This window comes from Lepisosteus oculatus, chromosome 10 (genome assembly GCF_040954835.1).
Source record: "Lepisosteus oculatus isolate fLepOcu1 chromosome 10, fLepOcu1.hap2, whole genome shotgun sequence".
Lineage (NCBI taxonomy): Eukaryota > Metazoa > Chordata > Actinopteri > Semionotiformes > Lepisosteidae > Lepisosteus > Lepisosteus oculatus.
In genome coordinates, this window is record NC_090705.1 from 6,016,457 (window position 1) to 6,040,362 (window position 23,906).

General features: G+C 35.6%; 1 protein-coding gene across 2 annotated transcripts in view; it reads right to left on the reverse strand.

The window, feature by feature from the left end:
- Positions 1-23,906, reverse strand: part of LOC102685061 (uncharacterized) — a 178,484-nt gene that overhangs the window by 36,535 nt on the left and 118,043 nt on the right. For both annotated transcript variants that reach the window (XM_069194788.1, XM_015358219.2), the window contains exon 10: positions 7,209-7,313. In XM_069194788.1, the coding sequence (XP_069050889.1) occupies positions 7,209-7,313 (105 nt within the window). The remainder of the gene's footprint in view (positions 1-7,208; positions 7,314-23,906) is intronic.

The window sequence follows — 23,906 nt, forward strand, 5'->3', positions numbered from 1 at the left end:
AATGCCTTTAGAGTGAGAAAAATCTTTACAGCAAGTAAGTGTGAAGCCCAGATTTAAGTTGACAATGATTCAATAGACATTATTGATGCTATAACAGTGATTCCGAGATAAAGACACAGTGTGAATTAACTTCACAGACCTTATTTTTGATCTGGAAGAAAGACGACATTCAAAATCTGACTGCTCTGCCTCTAGGGCCATATCGAGAATTCTGATTTTGGACTTGGATGAAAAAACACCTTCATCATCCAGTCATTTTTAAATATATGTTGGTGAACCAATTTATTTGCAGAACTTCTACACCTGTCAAGGAATACGAAGCTGGGAATCAGGTTGAGATATTTCACTAAAATGTTCAGCATTCTATTAATGAGTGTGAATATTGAAGAGAATATTCTGCCATTTCTCATGCAGGACTATACCTAGATCACCCCATGGTAGCAAAAATGTGTCTGCTAAATGACAACCCTCTACTGCACCAAACATATTAAATTGCTTGAAAAGTCATAGCAGGACAAATCCAGATCTTTAACTGCACAGAAAAACAAACTGATGAATTTGCACTGACAGCAAAATGAGATGAAAGTAAGGTCCATGTCTTACTGGTACAGTACATGTCACCATTTCAATCTTAAAATTGGTCATTCCAAAAAATTCCTGATGGGTGGTGAGAGAAAAACTAAACTAATGAAAGTTTAATTCCATAAAGCTAGGTAATGTTACGCCTTATTTTAAATTGTTAATTATTAATTTTGAAGACTTTTGATAGACAGGTACAGATTAAGAAATACCATCTGGATAAACGAACAAAATCTGGGCTGAAAACAACAAAACTGTAAGATATAGTACTGTAGCTATGAATGATCTTGGCATTTGCTTTTTCCACATCACATTTTTTAACCTTTCTTAAAGCTGTACCACGTCTGTCAGAAAAGTCAGCTCAGGTGTTCCTATATATGTTTTTCTATCTGGATTTATATCAGCATTAACATTTATAACAGAACTGAAAAATTGCAAATCTCTGACCATTTTTTTCTGTTTTTGCAAATTGTGACTTATAAACAAGAAAATAACATTTCCAAAAACGCAAAACGAAAATGTTTTTTTTTGGGTCAAAGACCTTGTCTCACTTCTGAGTTACTCCAAAATGCCTAAACGTTGGGATTAAATGTAGTCCTTGGCTTCTATAAAGCAATGTTATTGTTCAAAATGGTGTGTATTGTATTTGTCACATCATTTGGTCTCCTCATTTCTCTACCATTTGCTCTCCTGAATTAAGAGAGCTTTTTAAAATAAGAATCCAGAAGATCAAACCCAAGATCCTTATGAGAAAAATACAACTTAATAACATTGATAAATGTGGTTGAAATCAACCTTATAATATTGCCTTCTCTAAAATATCACCTACAGAATCATTTCCTTTTCTAAACAGAGATGCAAACACAAGCACACTAAATAAATTATTCTACATGTTTGGGTCAATCAGTTGCGTGTACATTTAGTTATATCTCTGTTTCATGTGCAGCTTTTCAGACTTTCTTCACTGTTACTACTCTTCTTTTCATTTTATGTGCTTGCTAGCACATAAAACCACCAAAATGGCTTTATACTGTCTATTGCAGTAGCAACAGTCAAATCCTTTTTGGAGCAATATGAGCAAGGAGGCCTTTCAGTGCACTTTCACTTAGACTACTCTCTTGTGAGTGAACATCTTCTGACGTATGAAGTTTTCCCAGCTGTGTCTGAAAATATTTCTTATTCTTTGCCAGATTTCCCTTTATTTGGACACTTTCTCACCTGTTCTATTCTTTATTCTCTTGTGCTTTATATCTCAGCTTCCATCCTCCCTGTCACTCACTATGTCAAACTATTTGTGTGTTTGTATACTTTGTATCCAAATGTCTTCTTAATGCTGTTGGTTTCATACAGTAATTTAAGACATGGATATTGGTTCATTATCATGACCCACACCTGCAAGTCTGAAATACACACAAGCATCCCTAATTATATATTGTGTTGAATTGTCTGTTAGATCTTCTGCGTTTTTTCCTCCTCTTTTGCAAATTAATTCAAAATGTATCCATTTTTGCTTTTCTAAAAATGACACAAAGCTGCTTCTACAGATCTCCTAAAAAGGATACGTTTGGATGAATGTAAAATAATTCAGGTGTGCATTTCCTTAAACCATCATTTGAACAGGCCATGAATACTGAACTGTGACTTTAATTTAAATATCATATAAATGCATGGGTATGATGAGACAATATACAATTAAAAATGTCAAGAACATTCAATGTTTTGCATTATTAAGACTCCCTTTGACTTTTGGAAGTACATGTTCTGCATTTCTAGAGTGTTGCATGTCAGTATTCCAAGCCTTTCTTAACTAACAAAAACTTTCACAAATAAAATCTGAAGCAAAAACTATTAGGGTATGGGATAAAGATTGTATTTACTCATACAATAAAACATGCACAATAGATTCACTTTTAGTTCAAGAACAGTCAAATACTTCTTCGGTACTTTAGGGAAAGTCGATTTGCTTCTTGTTCATATTTTGCCGATATGTATGAATTTAACAATCTGCAAACCCCTTTTCTGATTGAGGGTCACATTCCAAATGTCTATTCTTTTAATGTGCTTTTTCAGTGTTTTTCACTTTATTACTGTACTAGAGCTTGTCAACTCTCATGAGATACTAAACAGTAGGAGTAAGGACACTTCTCAAGAATTATATATGCTTTAATCTTGAGGTTCTACAATTTAAACACAATGTATATACAGAATATAAAATATTGACGGCAACCGTTAGATTAAGATGCTGGTTTTGTACAACAACTCTTCTATTACCTTTATCAGTGTACATCAGTTACAAGTATAGTGGCTATTTCATATAGTGGGCAAAATTATAATAACAAAGGTTATCATATTGTTCATAAAACACATTACACATTACTCTTTTTGCTATAGAAAGCTGTTATTTTAAATGTATAAATATGAAATCTGATAATAAAAAAGGAATAAAAAAATCAGACGATTATCACAAGATGCCTGCATATCTCCTACCTGCTGCTTGCAGCAGTCATTTTCACTGTATGTCACTTATCACACTTGCAATTAATATTCTGCTTACACTGTTGTTATTCATCTGCTATTCTTTTTCCAATAACCTCGGCTGGAGGTCCCTCCTCCCAGGCTGCAGTGAGGTTTCCCTCAAGCTGACTGCCTGGAACATATGGTGGAGGCCATGCAGTGCATTTGTATCACGAGGAAGACAGCGAAGGATACATGTCAAAAGGAGACTCATCAATGTTAGAAGTGGAGACACAGGAATCATATGCACTGCTACTCGCAGAGCCTCAAAAGAAGGACGTTTTTAATGCAGTGGATGTGCTTTATTTGTAAGTGGACCGCATACACCCCAAACCCCACAGTAATCTCATGAATTCCAATCAAGTGAAAGAAGTACAGGTCAAATTAAATATAGCATGCTGAGATTTTAACCTATTTGCTATTTTTGTTCGAAACCTACATGGGAATCCCTTTTTCCCCACTTGTATTTACAGTAGGTGGGGTGCTTGGAAATGTTTTTATTTTATTCAAATATAGGGCTCAATGCACATTATGCACAGCTTGGTAGGTTGTGTCACCTGCGAACTGGAAATCCAAGTGTCACTCATGAGAGAGCGCTGCCCTCCCGATCAGAATGGCAATATGCAAGAAAATGTGTACCAGGAGAGTGACGATGACAGTACGAGGTGAGAAGGCTGTAAACGTCCACAGAAAAGTGAAAAATGTTCATGGGAGTAAGTGTATGACAAGGTCCAGTGTGTATGAGTGAGTAAAGACAGTATAATTATATTAAATGATGTTCTGAGTCCTGGGAGGCTAGAGACACTGCCAGTGATATACTGTAGGGTTGTCTGAGCTCATTATGGTGACAACCCCCTAGGGACCTGGATACAGGGGAATTGTCCCGCTACAGGAGAGCTAGTGCTTCAGGGTGGTGGGATTCTCCACTGTCAGGGGAGTGCCGCTGTATGTTTGTGAAGCTGGGGAGTCCGCGATCATAAGTAACTAGATATCAGCCTGCAATTTACTGAGCCATTCTTGTGTTACTAAAACATACAATATACTGTACACATCCTTTCATTAAAAACTGATGAACCCAAGTGTGATGGACCAGATGTGTGCAGATGTGTGCAATGCGTTAGTCTGTGTTAAGTCATGGAGAGAACTGCATTCCTGTACAGTTGCCAGTGGTTGAAACAGGATCCACCTGTTTCAACCCAAAATCCACCACCACCACAGCACACAACAGTATCACTCATCCTTCCTGTTAAATGAAACAATTTTAAAGCAATATGTGATTAACATGCAGTATATACTTGTGATTGTCAGTATAAATATACCTCCAAAACACCCTCATTTTTCAGACTATTATTTGCTAAAACATTTACACCTGAAATGTAATTTCACATTTAGTTTGTGGAAAAAGTTGCATGTGTTTACTGAACAATACAACTATGCATGCGTTTTTATTTTTATGATCCCAATATAGTAATGTACTGTATTTATAAATCGTAATTTGTTGTTAACTGCACTTATGATCCTAGCCCAGGAGCAAATGGAAACTAAAATCACAAAGACATCATGTAGTACATACAGTATACTGATGAAATGTCATTGAAATATTTCCAGCAGAGCTAACTAAAATTATTTAATATACAACTGACTAGATACCAGCCATTACAGAATAAACTGGTGATCTATAAAAGTTAGTAGGGGGTGACATTTCTATGTCTATGGGATGTTCAGAATGATTATAACACAGAAAGACAGTAATTGTTCCATATACACATTCAGCATCTCAGAAAATAACTTTTTTTTTGAAGTAGCTAAAGCAAAAATGCGGCAATTTCAATGTTTTCAGGAGATTGGGGTGTTTTTATTCTACCTCCAAAAAACTAAGCTTTGGGAAAACTGCACCTATCTTATGTTTACTGAAAGTTGCAAGAAGCAGAAAATCCTTTAAATGAATTGAAAAGGACCCAAGACGAAAGCAGTTGATAGTGTAAAAGTACTGCCCAGCCAATGGGAAAGGCCTAAGTGTAACTGCATTGTCTGTACACATTCTCCCAATGGGATCAGATAACAAATGGTTTTGGTAACTGGGACACATTTTTTGATGGTGTAGAAAAGGGGCAATGTATCAAGTATAATGGCACCCACTTTCAAGCACATTATACATGTGAATGGATTGCATGTTACTAGTAAAGCACTTTGAATAGGTAACCAACTTGTGATCTCTGTCACAATCTGTGTGTGTCTTTCAAGTGAAAAGTGTGCATAGTGTTTGCTTATTTCTGGGAAAGTATAATGCATTTTAGGGTGACCAAACAAGTCTTTAGTTCAATTACTTCAACACAAAACAGCTTTAAGACTACTGTGATTTTTTATTCTGGATCTCTCACATTGTTCCGTGCTCATTTATATCAATAGGCAACTCCTTAACACATTTAAGAATTATTCAATTACGTGAGCTTTCTCTACAAAAAGGGACTTTAATCATCAAAACTCGGAAAGAAGCATTTTCATAAGGGATAGATTAGGGCTGAGAACAATAAAGAGATGTGGATTTAATTTTTTTGTAGCTTGAATCCAGTCAGGAGGGTAAAACAGTGTGAAAAATGATTAGATGTGGTTTTAAATTTGTGAAGAATGCCATGACTTTTAGCATTTAACAGGATGGAAAATGTGCTACAGTATGTGCCTGATTGATTTAAATTACATCTAAACCCATTACAATACTGTAGCATAAAGCCAAGTAAATACTGGCTTTGTGAAAAGAGAGAGTTGTGAGGCTTCAGAACTACACATTTTAAAAAATAGGCCTCAAAAAAGATGCAACACTAATCCAGAAAAAGTTCTGTTCTTTGATCAATCTATCAAATTATATAACCTCTAGTGAGCTCTGGCACAGCTGAAAAATTCTGTTTAATTTCTTGTTAGTAATATTCCAACTGAAGGAGTATGATGAAAAAAAAATATATTATTCATGTTCATTTGAAAATATATCGACAGGATACTCCAGGGTGCTGGATGTATTTATTCAACTGCCTTGTTTCTTACCTTGGACAGGCAGTTATTATATCACAATCAACATCCTGTCAGGTCTTATTGAAACTAGCTCAGAATTCAATTTCCATCTGATATTTGTCAGGACATACGGTCTGGAAAACACAGTATAAATTAGCAGGCAGACTCTGCTGAATAATAAGAAAACTCACATGAGTATTGAGTGACATTTAATGCGCATTTTGATTAAATATTACTTCAGCAATAATAAACTTTCTTATCGGTACATATTCTAATCTTTCTACCAACTCCTGCATCTCAGTCACAGATGCAGGTTCATGAAAGGTTCATGATCTACTTGGGATAACCTGAAAATGCTCTATACATCAGGATCTCAGCATGAGCTGGGCTAGGTGCACCACTGTGCTCCCATCTGCTCTGTGGTCATTAGGGCTCCCACAGCACTTGTTAGAGGACAGCAGGTGTGCTCAGGCCCTGCAGCCTGCCTGTTCTTTCTGAGAAACCTGCACTTCCTAAACTCAGCATGAGGAAAAATCCCATTCAGGAAGACAAAGCAAAACAGATGAGATACAATTTCAATTTTGGGCCACTTTTTTTCAACCTGTCAAAAATATCTGTTGAGCAAGTGTACAAAAGCCATTTTACGGCAAGATTTACCCTTGACTATGCAATATAGTTATAAGTATATATATAAGTAAATATAAGTTATACATTACAATGGCATTCAATACTCAACCCTATGTCTTTCAGGCAAAATCCTTCAAAATCATATTTTTCTATGACAGTGCAAATTTAATACCTTTGAATAAAATAAGCAATTTTTTTTCAAAATAAATGAATTGCTATTTGTCAATTACTATGAAATTAATAAGACAGTCACAGACTATCGGTTTTGACATTGATGATGCTTGTTTATTGATTAAGCCCGATAAATATTTCCAACAACAAATATGGAAAAACGATTCTAAAAAAAAGAGGTATATCTTTATATCACGCTTATATGTTTATCTGAGATACACCAGGCACATTTACATTGACAATGACATAGAATGTAGTCAACCTCATGTGTCATGAAATTAAAATTTAAAAAGTGAAATCATAATGCCTACCCGTTTGGCCTTTGTGAGATAGGTTCTTGCAGATTCCTTAAAAGCTTCAGCTTCCTCAGTCTTCTCTTTTTGAAGATAGCACACCCACCCCAACAGATACCAAACCTGCAAACAACAAACACCCTTCAGGTTACACATTATTCAATTACACACAATACGTACAAAAGAGAACACATTAATAACTGTCAGATACAATGTCAGCATGTGGGACTTAAATCCATACACAGAGTGAAAGGAAAACCAAACAGCAGAGCTGATTACGAAAGAAAACAGTTACCCTGGGAAAATTAATTTTGTGTATAGGGATTTTCTCATAATACCTCCATGAATTTCATATCATACCTAGCCATTATGGAAAATTCACTGCAGCTCATTCCTAAGGGAAGGTGCATTTCAGTGCATTCTTCAGCATGACAGTGATTGTGAAGCAGAAAAATACCACTGTCAGCAAGGGGAATGAGGACCCAGAGCAGAACACTGATAGTATAAGAACACGATTATGAAAAATACTCTGCTAATCTTAAAATAGGTCATCCAAAGTAGAAAACAGCCAGACACTGCATTAAAAGATGCACTATAATTTTTTTCCTGTGATATGTTTAAGTAACTTTTGGAAAACAAATATGAGGTAATTTATTTAAAACAAATGAGTTAAAAATAAGCTTGTTCCCTCTACGGAGGATGGAAAACACAAACTAAAGAGCTCATTTGCAATTTGACTACGTGGGTTCTGCCAAGTACAGGGAGTTTTTTCAAAGCAAGCAAAATCCTTCACGTGCTGACAATATTTTGTAAGTAAACATATTTGGTCTCTATTTCTGACAGAGAAACCACTTGAAGACAAAATGAGTCCATAAGAATTGAGGATGTGCTGTATTAATATGCTCTTATTTCATGCCACAGGGTTCTTTTTTTTTGCAGAGATCATTAAAACTGTTTTGCTAACATTAATTCTGCCAATTTTTCACACTGAAATCGTGCTACAGAAATTAAATCACTCTGGCTGTATTTAGCCTGCAGTCATCAGTAAAGAACATGAAATACAGGCTCATATTATAAGTGACTGAATTATAAAGGCTACCACTTGGGGCACCTCTCGAGCTCCATATGCCAGAGTGACTATAAGAAATAATAACTGGCAATCTCAAATGAAAGAAAAAACAAATCAAAATATTCCAAATTAATTTGCAACACATGTGGTATATAACAGTAAAATACTCAACCAGAAACATCAGCTGAACTTGCTAGTTCTCCTCTACGTGCACTCTGCAAATGGCTGTGAATAAAAAGCTATGGGGAACAGACCACTGTTTCCACAAAATGGACACCACCTGATGTGAACAGAAAGCATGTGCTTCTCATCTTCCATCACTTCAGTGCACAAAGGCTTCAGTGACGGCTGTATTAAATTGAATGTTTTTGCGAGGCACGTTCTGCAAGCGCGCCATCCCAGATAATGTCTGGGACCTGCTGAGCAAAGAAGACCTCTCACCTCCTGTGGCCAGACGGAAGCTGACACAGACCCTGAAGGAGGCAAGTCTGCTGTCGGGAAACACACACTGAGCACGGCAGGAGGCATAATTGTTGTGCAACAGCAATTACGGCCAAGCGTTTTTTTTACATGCTTTCATTCAAAACTTGATTAACCTTTACCATAAACATAATCAATAAAGTACCAAAAAGTCAACATGAGACTTATCTCCAGATGGTCTTTAAAAGTTTTTTTTAAACGGCAGATTATTAAAATGGATGACTGAGGAGACTGAGCTGGTTTAATCTAAACTGACTGCATTACAATCACTTTTCATATGTTATGCAATAGTGTAATGGGAAAGAAAACAGTAAAGGAAAATAACAGCACCTTTACGCCCATTTAATAACACTGAATTAGATTCACTCGGGAATACACTTACAGTGCAGTTTGTCTGATGTTTTCCAGTGAAAACCAGGTGTATGCTGGGTAAGAGCCTTAGCTCCATAAAAACAAACTCTACCAATCTTATAGACCTGTCAAAGTTTCTGTGAATTTGGGCAATAAATAACCTTCCTGTAGCTTTTCCAAACTGTCAGTTCAGCTTTTATAAATTATATTTCCTATTTGTATTATTTTACAGCTTAGTTATTGAAACCTGCTCTTGTTGACAGTTTGACTGTTATACAACTGATGTCCTAAGACTCTTGGAGCACATAGTATGGCAATTAAGGCACTGCAGGAGGACACAGTTCTAACAGATACTGTAAATAACATAATAATAAAATAATAAAAATAAATAATAAGTTCTAAACAAGTTCAAAACAAAAGTTCAGACAGAATAAGACGTGCGTTTTCGTTGTGATCTACTCCTGACTAAAAAAGATAAGGACTGTTGGTGACTTCTTGTAAAATTAGATGTGTGTCATCACTTTGATGTTCTCTGTCACTGAAGAGAAAACAGCTGTTCAGTTGTTCAAGGATTCTAGCATAAAATTCACTTTCAATGTAAAGCTACTGCTGATGAAATATAGATGATCAAAGGAAAGACCAACACACAGTAACACAAAAAGAAAGATAAGCCCTAGCCTTAGCCCTGAAGGTCTTTAACATTAAAAGTTTAAAATTATTTTGTATAAAAAAATCATCCTAAAAGTACATTTCTGCATAACAGTAGAACTTGCGTACCACTCAACATATACTGTAGTATTTTCTGGGAGTAAAAAGCAGAGATAAGTCCACTTGATCTTAAGAAGACTGTTGATAAAATTACAAGACTTGGTCTCTCTTTATTCACAAACAGACTGAAATGTCGCAAATCCCCCGATGTTGACTTGACAAACTCATTGACTGAACAGTTCATTGATCTGTGACTCTTCAGTGCATACAAGGCTAATCAAATAGCAGGTATCTATTCTTCCAGGTATTTTCACTTAGTTTTCATTTTATAAACCTCTCTGCCTAAGGACTTCTTTAATTAAAGTGGCATCTCCATTGGGAATGTTGTTCATGGCTGTATATCCCCACAAGCTCTTCAGAAACCACAGGAACAACCAGAAATCAGCTAATGTAGCAAGATCTGAACTTGACAAAAGAAATAGAGAAATCTTCAGCACATCTCTAGTCTGCTGGTCAATAAACCACAATCAAATTCCGTTCTTAATCGAGGAACAGAGATCATAATCTGTCACAAATGCTAAAAATGTTCAGATAGTTATAATGAGTTGACTTGACCTCTGTGAAACATGACCCTGAGTTGGATGAAGCAGTTAGAAAATGGATGGATGGAAAAGTGAAAAAGCTTTGTTTTGTTGTATTAAAAAAAAGCACAAAATGCATTTCAGTGAAATGTATGCTTTTCACATTAAGGATTCTATGCAGTTTTAGAAGCAACACTGCCTGACTGACAGTACTTATACGAACAATTAAAATACAGCCTGTAAAACATCCTTTTGAATCACGTATTTGCAATATTAAAGCAGAACCATCTGGAGTGACATGGTTATATTAATAACCATTTACATCAAACATCAATGCAGCATGCTGTGTAAAAAAATCCTAGAAGAGAGTTGACATTTATGTGAACAGGGATGCACATCAGGCACAAGAATCCCTATTTCCCTATCAGTTCCATTATAATCAAGCATCTCTGAAAACCAAACGTATTTAGTAACATACTGTACTGTGAGGAATAAATACATACTATACTCACAGAAACTCACAAGGACTAAAACAATACATGAAGGAATCATAACTGCTTGTTTTCTTTGTTTTGTGGAGTGCACTGGAACTAAACAAAAGGCTTACTGTAATTTAAGGGATAATGAATGAACGGTTATTTTTAGACAGTGTCCCCTTAAAATAAAAAAGAACAAGATCCTCAAAAGATATTATATTTACAGAAAACTGAAAAATTCCAGATCTGACCTAACCTCTTTGACCTGACCAAAACCTTGAGTTCTGACTTAAGTCAGAATTGAATTATTGAGTTACCAGGGAGCACATAAGAACATAAGAAAGGTCATTCAGCCTATCCAGCTTACTTGGTTGCTAGTAGCTAATTGATCGGAGGTCTCATCCCACCTTTTCTTAAAAGATCCCAGGATATGAGCGTCATCCCTGTGGACTAACAACTGAGGACTAGAATCTGGTGATCAGAATACGCAACATGAAACACACTGCATCACATCTCACAATGTATAATGGCCAGTATTTTCAGTCTGGAGGAAAGGGTATCCAAGGCAAACTATTATATACAAGTCTGCTTATTTGGACAAACTGTATACTGTATATCTCATTCAGAGAGAGATAAAATTGTGTAAAACAAAGAGATAAAGCATTAAGATTGGATTTTTTTTATTTTGATTTTCTGCAGTTCTATAACTGGCTTTTTTGTATGTTAAAAACAGAAACAAACCTTCGAGACTAAGAGAGTCAAATATTTGAATTCGAGTACAAGAGAAAAACATTTTTTGCAACAAGCAAGCAACATCAGCTTTTCACTAGATTCAAAAATAAGCTAATATGCAGTGTTGAGAATTTCTTCTTTATCTGAAGGCAACTTTGATTTCATTTTATCCAGTCTTATTCTCAACCAGCCACGGAAAAGGAAACACAGTTTTAGATCAGTTTACTGGGTGATTATTACTTAGATGTAATAGCAAATAGCAAATCTGTATGCTGTCTCTATGTTAAGAACAGTGATGCGCAAAATTCTGCTAAAAATCAAACCAATATAGCAAGACAGTACTGTAGGTGTATAAAATTGCATGAAATCACAGATCATGTACTGAAAGACAGCAAAGCCAAATCAATGGAAATGAATGCTGGGGCTTTAAAATGTAGCTATCATTACTGACAAGTCTCTCTGAACATAGATCTTCTATTTTTATCATTTGCCTTCCCTGCACATGGGATCAATTCTGCAGCACAAATCTGATATACTACATGTAATGACAGTGCAGATGGCACCACACAGAGATAACTTGGCACACAGTCAAACTAAGCTTCATAATGGAGTCAAATTAAGAGAAGGAAACCTTCATAGAGCTGAAGATATTCAGAACATCTGTCACTGCACAAACTGAGCTTTATGACTTAAAAAGGGGGAAATGAAACAGTTCGTTAAATGACAAAAATGTACAGTTACCCATTTCTGAGCCCATCTAGATATGTAATATACTGAACAGTATATTCATATTTTGATGAGCTTTACTGGTACATACATGTAATAAATTGTACACGAAAAGCTACCCTGAAGAATATTATGAATATGACATATTCTGAGATACTATTGCAGCATCATAAAAACATTTGGAACATTACTTTGATGAGATTATAGAATTTTAAGTATTAAACAAACTTTAAATGAGTTTTAAAAACTGTCAAGATGTAGCCTCCTTCATCTCTACTGCTACTGTAACTCAAAACCCTCCATGACAGCACCTCCTGAAAGGATATGAAATACCACAGTAAATCTCTCTGTTCTCTACTGTGCCCCACCGTTGCGGCTTCCCTTTGGATAATTCCTCTTTTCTCCTACGTAGTTCTACAGCCAGGTGGTGAATCCAAAGCTTCTTATGCCTAACATCTAAAAAAAGATAGATATATCCTTTCTTACTGGGTGCTGTATTTCATGGTTAAACAGAATTTCTGTTAGGTATCGTTTAGAATAATGCCTGCTGTCTTTCTAAAATATGATGGTTTTATAGTACAGATAATTCAGGTCTTTTCCTGGTTAAATGAACACTACATGTATATACAGTATGCATTCCTACTACTACACACATACATGGAATTGTCTTCTGAGAAAGCATATTTTCTGTTGAAAAATTATCTTTCTAACTTCCCAGCTGCAAGATTGTACCCAAATAACAGTTCATCTTCTTGATTTTCCAGTATTTCTATGATGGTTAAACACCCAAGTGACAGGACTCAATCTGTCATGCACTGAGTAAGGGTAATAAAACAGTTCTGTCCCTCAGCCTGGCAGAACAGAAATTCTCTTGTGGCAGGTGTGTGACAAAGCATTCATTTGTCAACTTTGAGTTTTATATAAAATGAAATCAAAGAGAACAATAATGAACAAAAATAAAATGGACATTTACACTCATTTAAGCAACATACAAAGGGCCAGTTTAGGACTTAGAGACAAAGTACTAGAAAGTTCTAATTCAAGAAACTCTGGACAAAAGTCAATTTGATTTAATAGAATATGGGTTTTATCTAGTTAAAATACAGGAATAAAGTAATAACAAAGACCAGCCACCTTTATATAAGGCAAATATTACTGTAAATGTCTAACATAACTTGAACTATAAACAATATTTACTACACATACCAACTCAAATTTTAGGAAAGGTGCATTTGACGTTTCCTCACTTCTCTTTGTTCCAGTTGTATAATACTCAACAGTTTACCCTATCGAGTACAAAATCTGACACCTTCAACCTACTACCTTAATCCTTGGCAGTCTAGTTAAGCTTTTACAGTATGAATTTGTGATCATCATTGCTCGCACTTTCAGTCTTCCAAACAGGCCTAATTTTTGCTTTTGGAAACTGACAGATCCTGCCATCTTCTACTGTATACTCATAAAACAAGGAGTTGACTTGGTCAGCCACCTTGTGCTCAACACAGACATCGCAGTTATCATGTCCCTCTTGAAAATCTTAATATTCTCAGTCTTGCCTTCACTTCCACCTGTTTAGGCCAACGTGGAAATCCGTCAAACTCCATGGATAGGCTCTTGTGGATAGGAAAAGTATTCTGAATGCGAGCAGAACACCACAATTACAGTCTTCTGTTCACTGGGTAACCAACATGTTCTGAATCATAGGACTCTTCTCCGAGACTACCTAGCATTTCTCAGCATGACTTTTGATTCATTTTTAAATTCCAATGAATTTATACATTTATGTGCATGTTTTAAAGTTTCATGTCCAAAGGTTTATTAGAATCTTAAATTTTATCCCAGTTTCCTATAGAATATTAGTCATTATATTCAAGTTGTAAAAGACTTTTAGAGGATGCCAATCATAAAAATATTCTAGGAAATAAAACTGATTGGTTAATTGCCCTTTCACAACCTATAAAAGGTATTTAGTGATTAATCTGCGTCAATCACGAACTTTGTTGCACTTCACTCAATTGTTTTTCCATGTTAAAGTACTGTAGCTTGACTGGGAACAGAAGTTTGCATTTTAAACAGATATTAATATTTGATGTCTTAGCAGATAATGGATTAAAAAGAAAAATGTCAGATGCTTTTGTTTGTAATGTCAAAAGTTCAGATGTTCATCTTATGCAGACGATTAATTTAATATATAATGACATATTACAGCAATAAATAGCTAAATTCTTCTGCAGAAAGAAAGCTATCTCCCACTATCTCCCATCAGTGTAATTCCTCACCAAAATTACAGCATTATGAAGATGCAAACTACATTACTCATAAAAAGAATGTGATAGAATTATCCAGTAAAAGGACAAGCATACTGTAGGTTATCAGACACTACCACACTCATTTAGTGCACTGTAGGCTGGCACCAGCATTTTATTTAAAAAAGTATATAAAATCCACAGGGTTTCAATGCTGAATATTGTTATATAAGCAATATTGAAAGTGATCAAGGTAGAATAACCTTAAGAAAAGCAGAAAATACAATCATCTTAGAGAGTATAAAACATTCCAAATTACTTCAAAGATGGTGAGTTTTACTGCTTTCCTTATTTCACTTCAGTATCTTTCTTAACAGGAAAGAAAATGAATGTACACCTACAGACATAATACTAATTTAACCAAATAATGCAAAAAAAGTGGCAATGACTCAAGACAAATAAAACTAGTGGGTTTAAAAAGCATTACACTTGTAATTCAACTACCTCTCTTTAAAGTCTTTGTGGTTTCTCATCTAGTTTCATCCCAAAAGTGATGGCAATTTATTGTCTTTGAGCTGATAACAAATGGATTTAAAGACTAGAAACCCTAATACATTCCAGCACACTATTTTTCTGGTATTTGGTCCTGCTGTAAGAACAATAATTACATGAGTGTTCAACTGGCTTCCCTTAGAAGAGAGGAATTTAAGTGTGATTTATGGACAGAATATCTCAGATTTCATGTTGGAGAGGGATAAGCAGCAGTCTGGGTTATGACTGTATCTCTGAGGCTGCACAAACACCAAAGAATCCTTTCTTTCCATTCCTCTGCATGATTATCAGTCATGGCGCACGTGACAGGCAATATAAATAGCATACCTCTCTTCCTCAGGCGTAGAAAAAGAAATCTACAAACGGAGTTTGAGTGTGATGGCTGATGCATACTACAATTTAGAATATGCATGTCAATTATAGCTTCCAAAAAATACAGGGTCTGCAATTGCCAGGTCATTTCAGACTGCCTGGCGAGTCATTACACTTGTGATGTTTATGTACTGCACATTTGTTCAGACACCACATGCCAGAGGAGAAGTGACATTACAAGTACTTGATATGACTCCCAGTAGCACGATACTGCTCAATATGCGATTCTGAAGACAGACATATTTGCATATTGATAAATCATTCAAGCGGCACGCCAGGACACAATAGTTTGAGAAGGCAACATTAAATATGAAAACAAATGAGGAAACTGAGATATACACTGCCAGAGTGGGTTGTGGGTACCTTTGTGGTTTGTCAAGCCTGTTTTGGTCCAATTCTACATTCCAGTTGGTCTCAATGGCGACGTTTGAGTGAGCGAAAAGGGGAAGTATAATGAAGAGTAAGAGCTTTGTTTACAGCCACCTATTTGAGAGAAAATAAGATACATCTGGCTTAATTGAATAATTGGCATCCAGTTGGAGTGAGATTCCATATACAGATCCCTACACCTACTTCCTTTTATTGTGCCAGATAGGAAATTTGCTTTGGAGGCAAGTAACAGATATAACAATACATTTTAACACAACATGAACCCATTAACAAATAAGATACAGATGTGTGACGAGGAAGAAAAAATACATAAAGTAAAATATACCATCAATTGTCCAAGATCGGCAGGTTAATAGCCGTGGGAATAAAAGAAAACAGTTCTACCACACTTGAGTCTAGGTGGTCAAAACTTGACTAACTGTGCAAGTGGTGGTCATGACACTCTATTATTATATTGCTGCCACAATATTTGTTTAATGTTTACTTCTGAAAGCTGTTGCTGTTGTGCACCACATAATTGTGCTGGTTACCCACACTATCCTGCTCAGTCTGCTTTTATAGTGTGTATTAAGGTTACCAAACTAGGCCATGGCATTGAATGTGAGGACTGTTTCAATAAAAGGTCTAGAGATTAACACATTAAAAGAGCAGAGTTTCTCAGGAGAAACAATCACTGTTGGTTCTTCTGAGACATGGCACCCCTGTTTTCCTCAAAGGTTAGCTTGTAATCAACAATGTTTGCTCTTCCCCATGTGTAAATAAGATGTGAGCTCAGAGGGTAACTGCAGGCTCAGAGGGTAACTCCCCACTCCCCTAGATCAGTAATCTGGTTTATATTAGCAGCCGGGAGGAAAAGGCTCCTAGGCTCTAGGCTCCTGCTGGAAAGGACGAGAGTGAGTTCTCAGAATGCACAGTAGAGAGTGTTGCACAGGTATGGTCTGTGTGGTGAGGTGTGGTGTTTAAACACCAGCAGACAAGCTAGCAGTCTCTTTTATAAGAAGGTTTATGACTAGGAAAGGTTGACAATGCTATGATTTCTTGGTGGTATTCATCAGCACAGCTCTTCAAGATCAAGGTCCAGTATTGGGCAAGAAAAGAAAACCAGGTTTCGACTGCCTCACTCATCTGCCTAAGAGAGAATAAGACAGAGGGGGTGCGTGACAAGCACCTGCACACCCCCCATGACCTCATAGATAATTACAGCATGTGAGATTTTATATTCCTTTGGTTTATAATATTTTTATAAATTTGTTATTGTAGTTGCGTTCCTACCACATAGTGAGATCGGGAGTGTCTTACTGGGAAGCCATCTTTGTTTTTGTTCTTTTTAGATTTACTTTTTTCTTGATGTGGTTTGTAGCAGTGCTCCTGCTCCAACCACTTCACGAGGTAGGGGTGTGTGACATGACCTGGGTCATAAGGTTCAACAGGTTGTGTTTGTAGATCATAATATTTGTCATGTGCATTTAATTTTCTGAATTCTGTCGTGTGTGTTACTGATTTTGTTGTTGCATAGAGAAAAGGTAATGTAGTTATTTCTAGGGATCCATAGCAAAGCTGTGTGGGATATACAGTACTGGTACTGTATCTTCTAAGCAGGAGATAAGGGGGTTTAAATTCCTAATACAGTTCAATCGGGGGAATTTTGGTTGAGAAGGATATAAAAGAATCTTACACGTTAATCCCTTGGGTCTTTCTTAATTTGTTTCCACTGCTATTTAAAATTAATTCTATGTTTATTTCTGGAACATAAATCTTTGAAAAATGTATTGATATATTTTTGTATATTGTGTTGACCCAATTGAATTTTAAGCCTTGTTTGACTTTATTTTCCTGTTTACCTAAAAGAGATCAAACTTTTTAATTGTGTTAGTTTCTTGGAGATGTCCAAGCATTGCTATCTCACAGATACTGCTTGCATCACCATGGAAGGATTCTTCAAAGAGTCCTTCATAATGATAGTTAACATGCTGACAATACTTCTCATTAAGAATGTCTGCTAAAAGAGAAATGAAGATTCAGGAAAAGCAGATTCCATTTGTACAAATAAATATAATCCAACAATATTTTAAATGTCCTATAATCTTACTTCAGATTACCTTGCCTCACTTGAATATTTGACATCATACAGTAAGACTGCAGTTAACACCACCTGATCTAAAAGTCTGCACAATATTTCAGTTTTATTTTTCTTCCATCTTCTTGTAAATGATTTCTCCCATTACTATTCAATAACACTTAATTTCAAAATCACAAGTACCCTGGCAGAGGGACTGTCCAACAATTCAAAGCTTAGCAGCATTCTTGGGTAAAGATGGAAATAATCACATCATCTTCTCCTCTAAGGGGCATAATGTTAAATGATTCCTTTCCAAACATATTATTTCTGAATATTTTCTGACTGAAACAAATGCTTCCAAGGGAAATTTATCTGAGTTGTATCCCAGTGGGGGTGTGGCAGGGGCTTCATGCAAATACCAGGGTTAAATCACATTAGCATATCTGAAGGAAGAAGCTTGGCTTTTACTACAGGCTAGAGAAGGGCATGAATGTGAAGATTTCTATGCATGCCTCTTCGCTTAGGGAATCTGGGTACTCCTTGAATTATACTTAGCAAGATGTTAGTCTTGCACAAAACATTATTGGTAGTTTTTATATTTTCCTTTATATAATAATGGAGAATATATAATAGGGGAATATTTTACTGACATTTATTCATCATGACAAAAAAGTATGCAATGCTGACAAGATTATATTCTTTCTATGCACACACATTCAAGAGCCCATAGTGCCCAATCCCACTTGGAGGTCTATCAGTCCTGGTGGTATGTTCAATCCTGGTTATCTACACTTTACAACCAAGATGTTTGTAAAGCTGGTATTCACTGTCATTTCCCTCTTTTTAACAATCTTGATTTTTGTAACTTTTTGTACATTATGATACATACAGTGCCTATAGAAGATCTGTACACCCTTTCTAAAGTAAGAACACTCTATCCAGCAGAGGAACAGCTGATTTTATTCTGAAATCAACAGAATAACTACAATAGAACACAGGTGGAGACTAATTAGCTTACTGAGTGATTTGGAAGGCCACACAATACACACTGGTATGTACACTTATCCGACCCATTTTTCTAGGTTTTCATTTGTAATTACTTTTCAGAATGGTGGAGCGTATATTTTCACTTGTAGGTAGTGTTAGAATGTGTAATAAATGCAAAATAAATTCTGAATAAATTTGTCTTGAATTCTGGCTGGCATTAGGCCACAAAATGTGCTACTTTGAAAAGGTGGTGTAGACTGTACCCATGTGCAGAGCTACTACTGTATTTGAACCACTGTCTGTTTGACAAAACGGAGATTTCTCTGCTTCGGAGGCATATATTACAGGGCAAAAACTAGGCATGTGATACCTGCATGATATAAAGAGAATGTCAAAGCTTAAGGATCAAAGTACGGAAGCACATTGCTCCCAAAAAGGCAAAAAATACATTTCATCATTACGAGATGGCAAATTATGCCATAATGACGACAGAGCAGATTACCTCATAATTACGAGAAAATTATCTTGTAATTATGAGATAGCACATGATGTTGTAATTCCAACATATCAGATTATCTAATAGGTAGGAGATAGCACATTCTCGTGTACTTGAAGCAATAATCACATGGTAGCACAATTGTCATACTATAATTATCTAGAGATATCATTGGTTGACTCTCCGTTTAATGCAGTGAAATCTTGTGCAGTGCAATCAGTGAATTGGACATTCGCTCTTGTTTAAGAATACGTGTTAGTGTCCTCATGGTTACAATTGTGTTCACATTAGATACAATTTTTAACATTTCATTATGAATTAACCCCGGGAGAAAGCAAGTCTGTATACATTTTGCAGCATTGCTCATTGTTTTCCTGACAAAACTAAACCCACTGGTCCAGCAAAGCTACCTGTAGCTTATAGGTGCTGTCATTGCACAATGTAATAGGTTGCTCATACGCTCAAATGATCATTGTTATCTAGTAATCACAGAGATACCGGTAATAATACCACTGAACTCACTACCAGTGTTTGTACAAAAGAAAAAGCATTTTCAAAACTCTCCTGGAAAAGTTTTAGATGCATGTTGTATATATTTTCCAAATTCTCTATACCGTATACTGAGTATCAAAAGAAACATCACACAACCGCAATATTCGAATGCTTATCAGGAAAATGACAATCTGTTTTAGTAGCCGAGGCACTGACATTTTCTTCAACTTGCATGACACAGATAAATGATTTTTACATTTGTTTATTCAAGTCAGAGGCTACTAGCATGTTAGTCTGGCTACTGTTGGAATCAATACGAGCTGTACATCTGTGACACATGCTTTGCACTAGGCTGCAGACGCTGGTTTGTGGAATTGTCCCATTTCTCTCCGGGCATGCATGTGCCTGGTCATTGATCTCTGAACCCTAGGTGCCACATGTCAACCCATCTGACAAATATTCCCCAGTACTCAGTTTTGGCAGGACGTTTCAGTTCTTCTCCAATTTTCCTAGCTCTATTTTCATCACTCTTGATATTTAATGGGTTAAATCACCTCATCAGTTAAGCCCAATCAACTCTCACTAACAAGGTGATTTAGCGCTTAAGCAACAGTTAGTCATTCAAATGGGTCATGGTCAGTCACGAACAATTAATTAATCAAAATAATGTAAAAACATTTAATCAATATACAATACATATAATACTGTACTTAAGTTTAGTAAAAATATATGTGACTAGAACAGCAAATGATCTGGGAATGAAAACCATGCAAATTAATTATAGCACCAAAGTGTGTTATAACCCAAATTCCAGAAACACAAATATTTAGAAGAAACCTGTTTTAAAAAAGTAAATAGTACTACTTGTACTGTATATAACATACACTCTCAATACATGTCTATGGCATTAACAACAAGTTGGCTGACTGTGTTTTATGCCAAGGCAGAAAGCAGAAATCTCTGGATTAAATGCTTCTTCTTCTTCAAAGACAGACTATTTGCAAGAATAAATGGGTGATGCTTTAAAAAAACAAGCTCCTTCTTTAACCTGGAGGATGTGCACCTACACCTTGCACATAATCATACATGCAATATCATATCCAGCAACATCAATTTCAACACATTTCTAATTCATGATGAATAATAATCAAACTACATTTTCAAAAATTCCTATACAGCTTATAAAAGCATGTCCCATAGAACTCGTTCCTGAAAAAATCTGGTCATTTAGAGTCAAAATGCTTAAATAGCAGGATGATCTGAACACATATCAGTCCCAAAATTCATATAGTTATGATCACTAAATACAAAAACAACAAGAAAAGGGACACATAGAGGCTGAAAAGTGATACAGTATACTGTATAATGCACCACATATTTCTTACTGCTTTCACCTAATTATTGTTGCTTTTTTCCCCAAATGATTTCACTTAATCTTTACATTTAAGCACTTTTTACACATGTGGAAAAGGAACCATTCACAGAGAGGTGAAATACTCAAAGTAACTGGAAATACAAAAGCCATTTAAAAATAAAGTGGTTTTGGGAGTAAAATGTGCTTAGTTTGGAAATTTTCAGATAACAGTGACCTCGCCATGATTCCAGAGGGGAGTAGCGATCTCCTGACCAGAAGGCTATGGATTTACATTCCAGGTGGGACACTGCTGTGCAATTGAGAAAGGTGCTTCAATCAAATTGCTCCACTAAGTGACCTGCAGTATAAATGGGGTCTCTAAGCCATCATTGTGAATGCAAATTTACTCTAAGAGGATTTACCTGCTAAAATAATCAGACTAAAGGTGAGCAAATCACTGATCACACCAATATTCAAAAAAATTATATTCTATTACAAATATGGGGTCAAAAGCATTTGATCATTTGATCTTAAAATCTTAGTTTTTACATTTTGATTAAAAACAGACAAATTCATATAAAAAGTTCATGCAAAGAAAACAATACAAAGAATAATAGAATTAAGGTGAACATACTGCAAAAGTATTTTATTTTAATAAAAAATATCTGTTGTTAACTGTCAGTGCTCCTACTGTGGTGAAGTTCACAACTTCTTTAAAAAAGAAATTCACTGATGATTTCAAAGCTTTTTAAAATTTAGGTCAAAATATACTTCTGACCCCTGGGGATGCATGAGAACAAATAATAATAATCCTGTCTTTGAAACTGAAAACGTGATTCTTTGAACTTATATTGAGTGTGATACTGAAAGCACAGATCCTGGTTTTAAAACTATAATATTGAGAAAGAGGAGCTTGAAATGTAATAAATTAATGGCATGCTTTTAGAGAGGCTGCACAGCTACAGAGTGATAATAAAGTTTTCTACAAATAACAGGTCATTAATAATTTTCTCACATACTCCTCCTAGCTTTCTGTTTACAAAATTGAAAGCAAGATTTAAAGATGTGAGCTTGGGTTCCACTAAGAACTCTTACTCTAGGCATGCATAAAATGATACATGACACAAAGACCTCTGTGCCTTCTTTCAAAGACAAAATGAAACATCTTTGGATATTGCATTCGATAAAAACTCAATTTGAACTAATTGCTTGATGGATATGAAACTGGGAACCTTGTTTTTAACATTCCTGCTATGAAATACTTCAATTAAAGGGCTGATGATTAAAGGGTTAAATATTATGCAGCTTTTAATCATCGACATGATCATAAGCACAATCTAGATAGTAAAGAAACCAAATTCATAATGCTTAATATCTAAATACATAACAGCAGCAATCAAAACATTATCATAATCTTTTTACTGCATTACCACAATCATATCTTCAACATTCTTTAAATCAAGTTAATAATACTGCTCGAGATTTGTTTTAAAAGATGCTTCAAGATAAAGAAAGAGCAGTGAAAAAGGATTTGACAGAACCCTCAAGCTAAGCACAAATAATTTAGGTATGAAAATTAAGATGTTTGGTTATGGCCTAATAAAACCTAAGCATGAACATTTTGAGTACTGTCCTAGAAATATGCAAATTTATTCCTGGGATCCATGTAATTATGGTAATTTTAAACAGATTTAATAGATGGATATAAACCCTGTTTCTTAATGGACAGAGGTGCAACTCTTAGCACCACAAGCTATTTGCCAAAGAAAGCTTTTATGTATCAATGTTACCGTTAGCACAATGAAGCACCACATCCATATTTTAAAGATCAACTTGTGCAATCAATCACCTTCATGCACAAAGCCCCTTATTCTGGCTATGATATTCACATGCATAATATGTTACATCAGAGGGTATGGGCTTCTATTAAACAGCATTGAGCAATAAAACTTAGCAGCATCCACGGGCTCTCTCTTTGCTGTAGATTTATTTCTTCACTCCTGTTAATCCAGTCTGACTCCATCTCCAGCAAAAGTATTAGAATTCCACAAATGTGAGCCACATATCTGACTATACCCATCTTTATTCTCTCAACTGTAGGTGCCAGACTTTGCTCTCGAGGTCAATTCTATCAAAAGCGGAACTTAAAGAAGTTGAAAAACTCAAAAGAGCTATGAAAATAACAATATTAGTAAAATAAATATTTAAAAAACATTTACACCGAAAAATACCACTTTAAATTAAGATTAACGAAGTCTACATTACTAGATGTAGATAAGATTTTTAACATAGCAACTGTGCAAAATCACAGTCTCTCTATGAATTTAGACAATGACAATCGTGGAGATACACAAAAGAAAGTTTTATTGCCCGTTGTTTGGAGCCTATTTTTTAAAGGTTTTTATCGGAAGATCTGCATTAGGAGATCCGACAATTTGTTTTGGACTACACTTATGCAGAAATCTCTAAGGCAACCTGGAGCAAGGATGCCCAGTTCCTTTATACATAAGCAGGTGATTCTTTAAACCGACTTTAAATTTCATAGCAATCCAACACAATTCACACCAGACTTTAATGCAAAGGCAGAATAGACAGCACACAAGCTGTACAACCCATAACATCCTGCTGCCTACTGAATGCCTTTG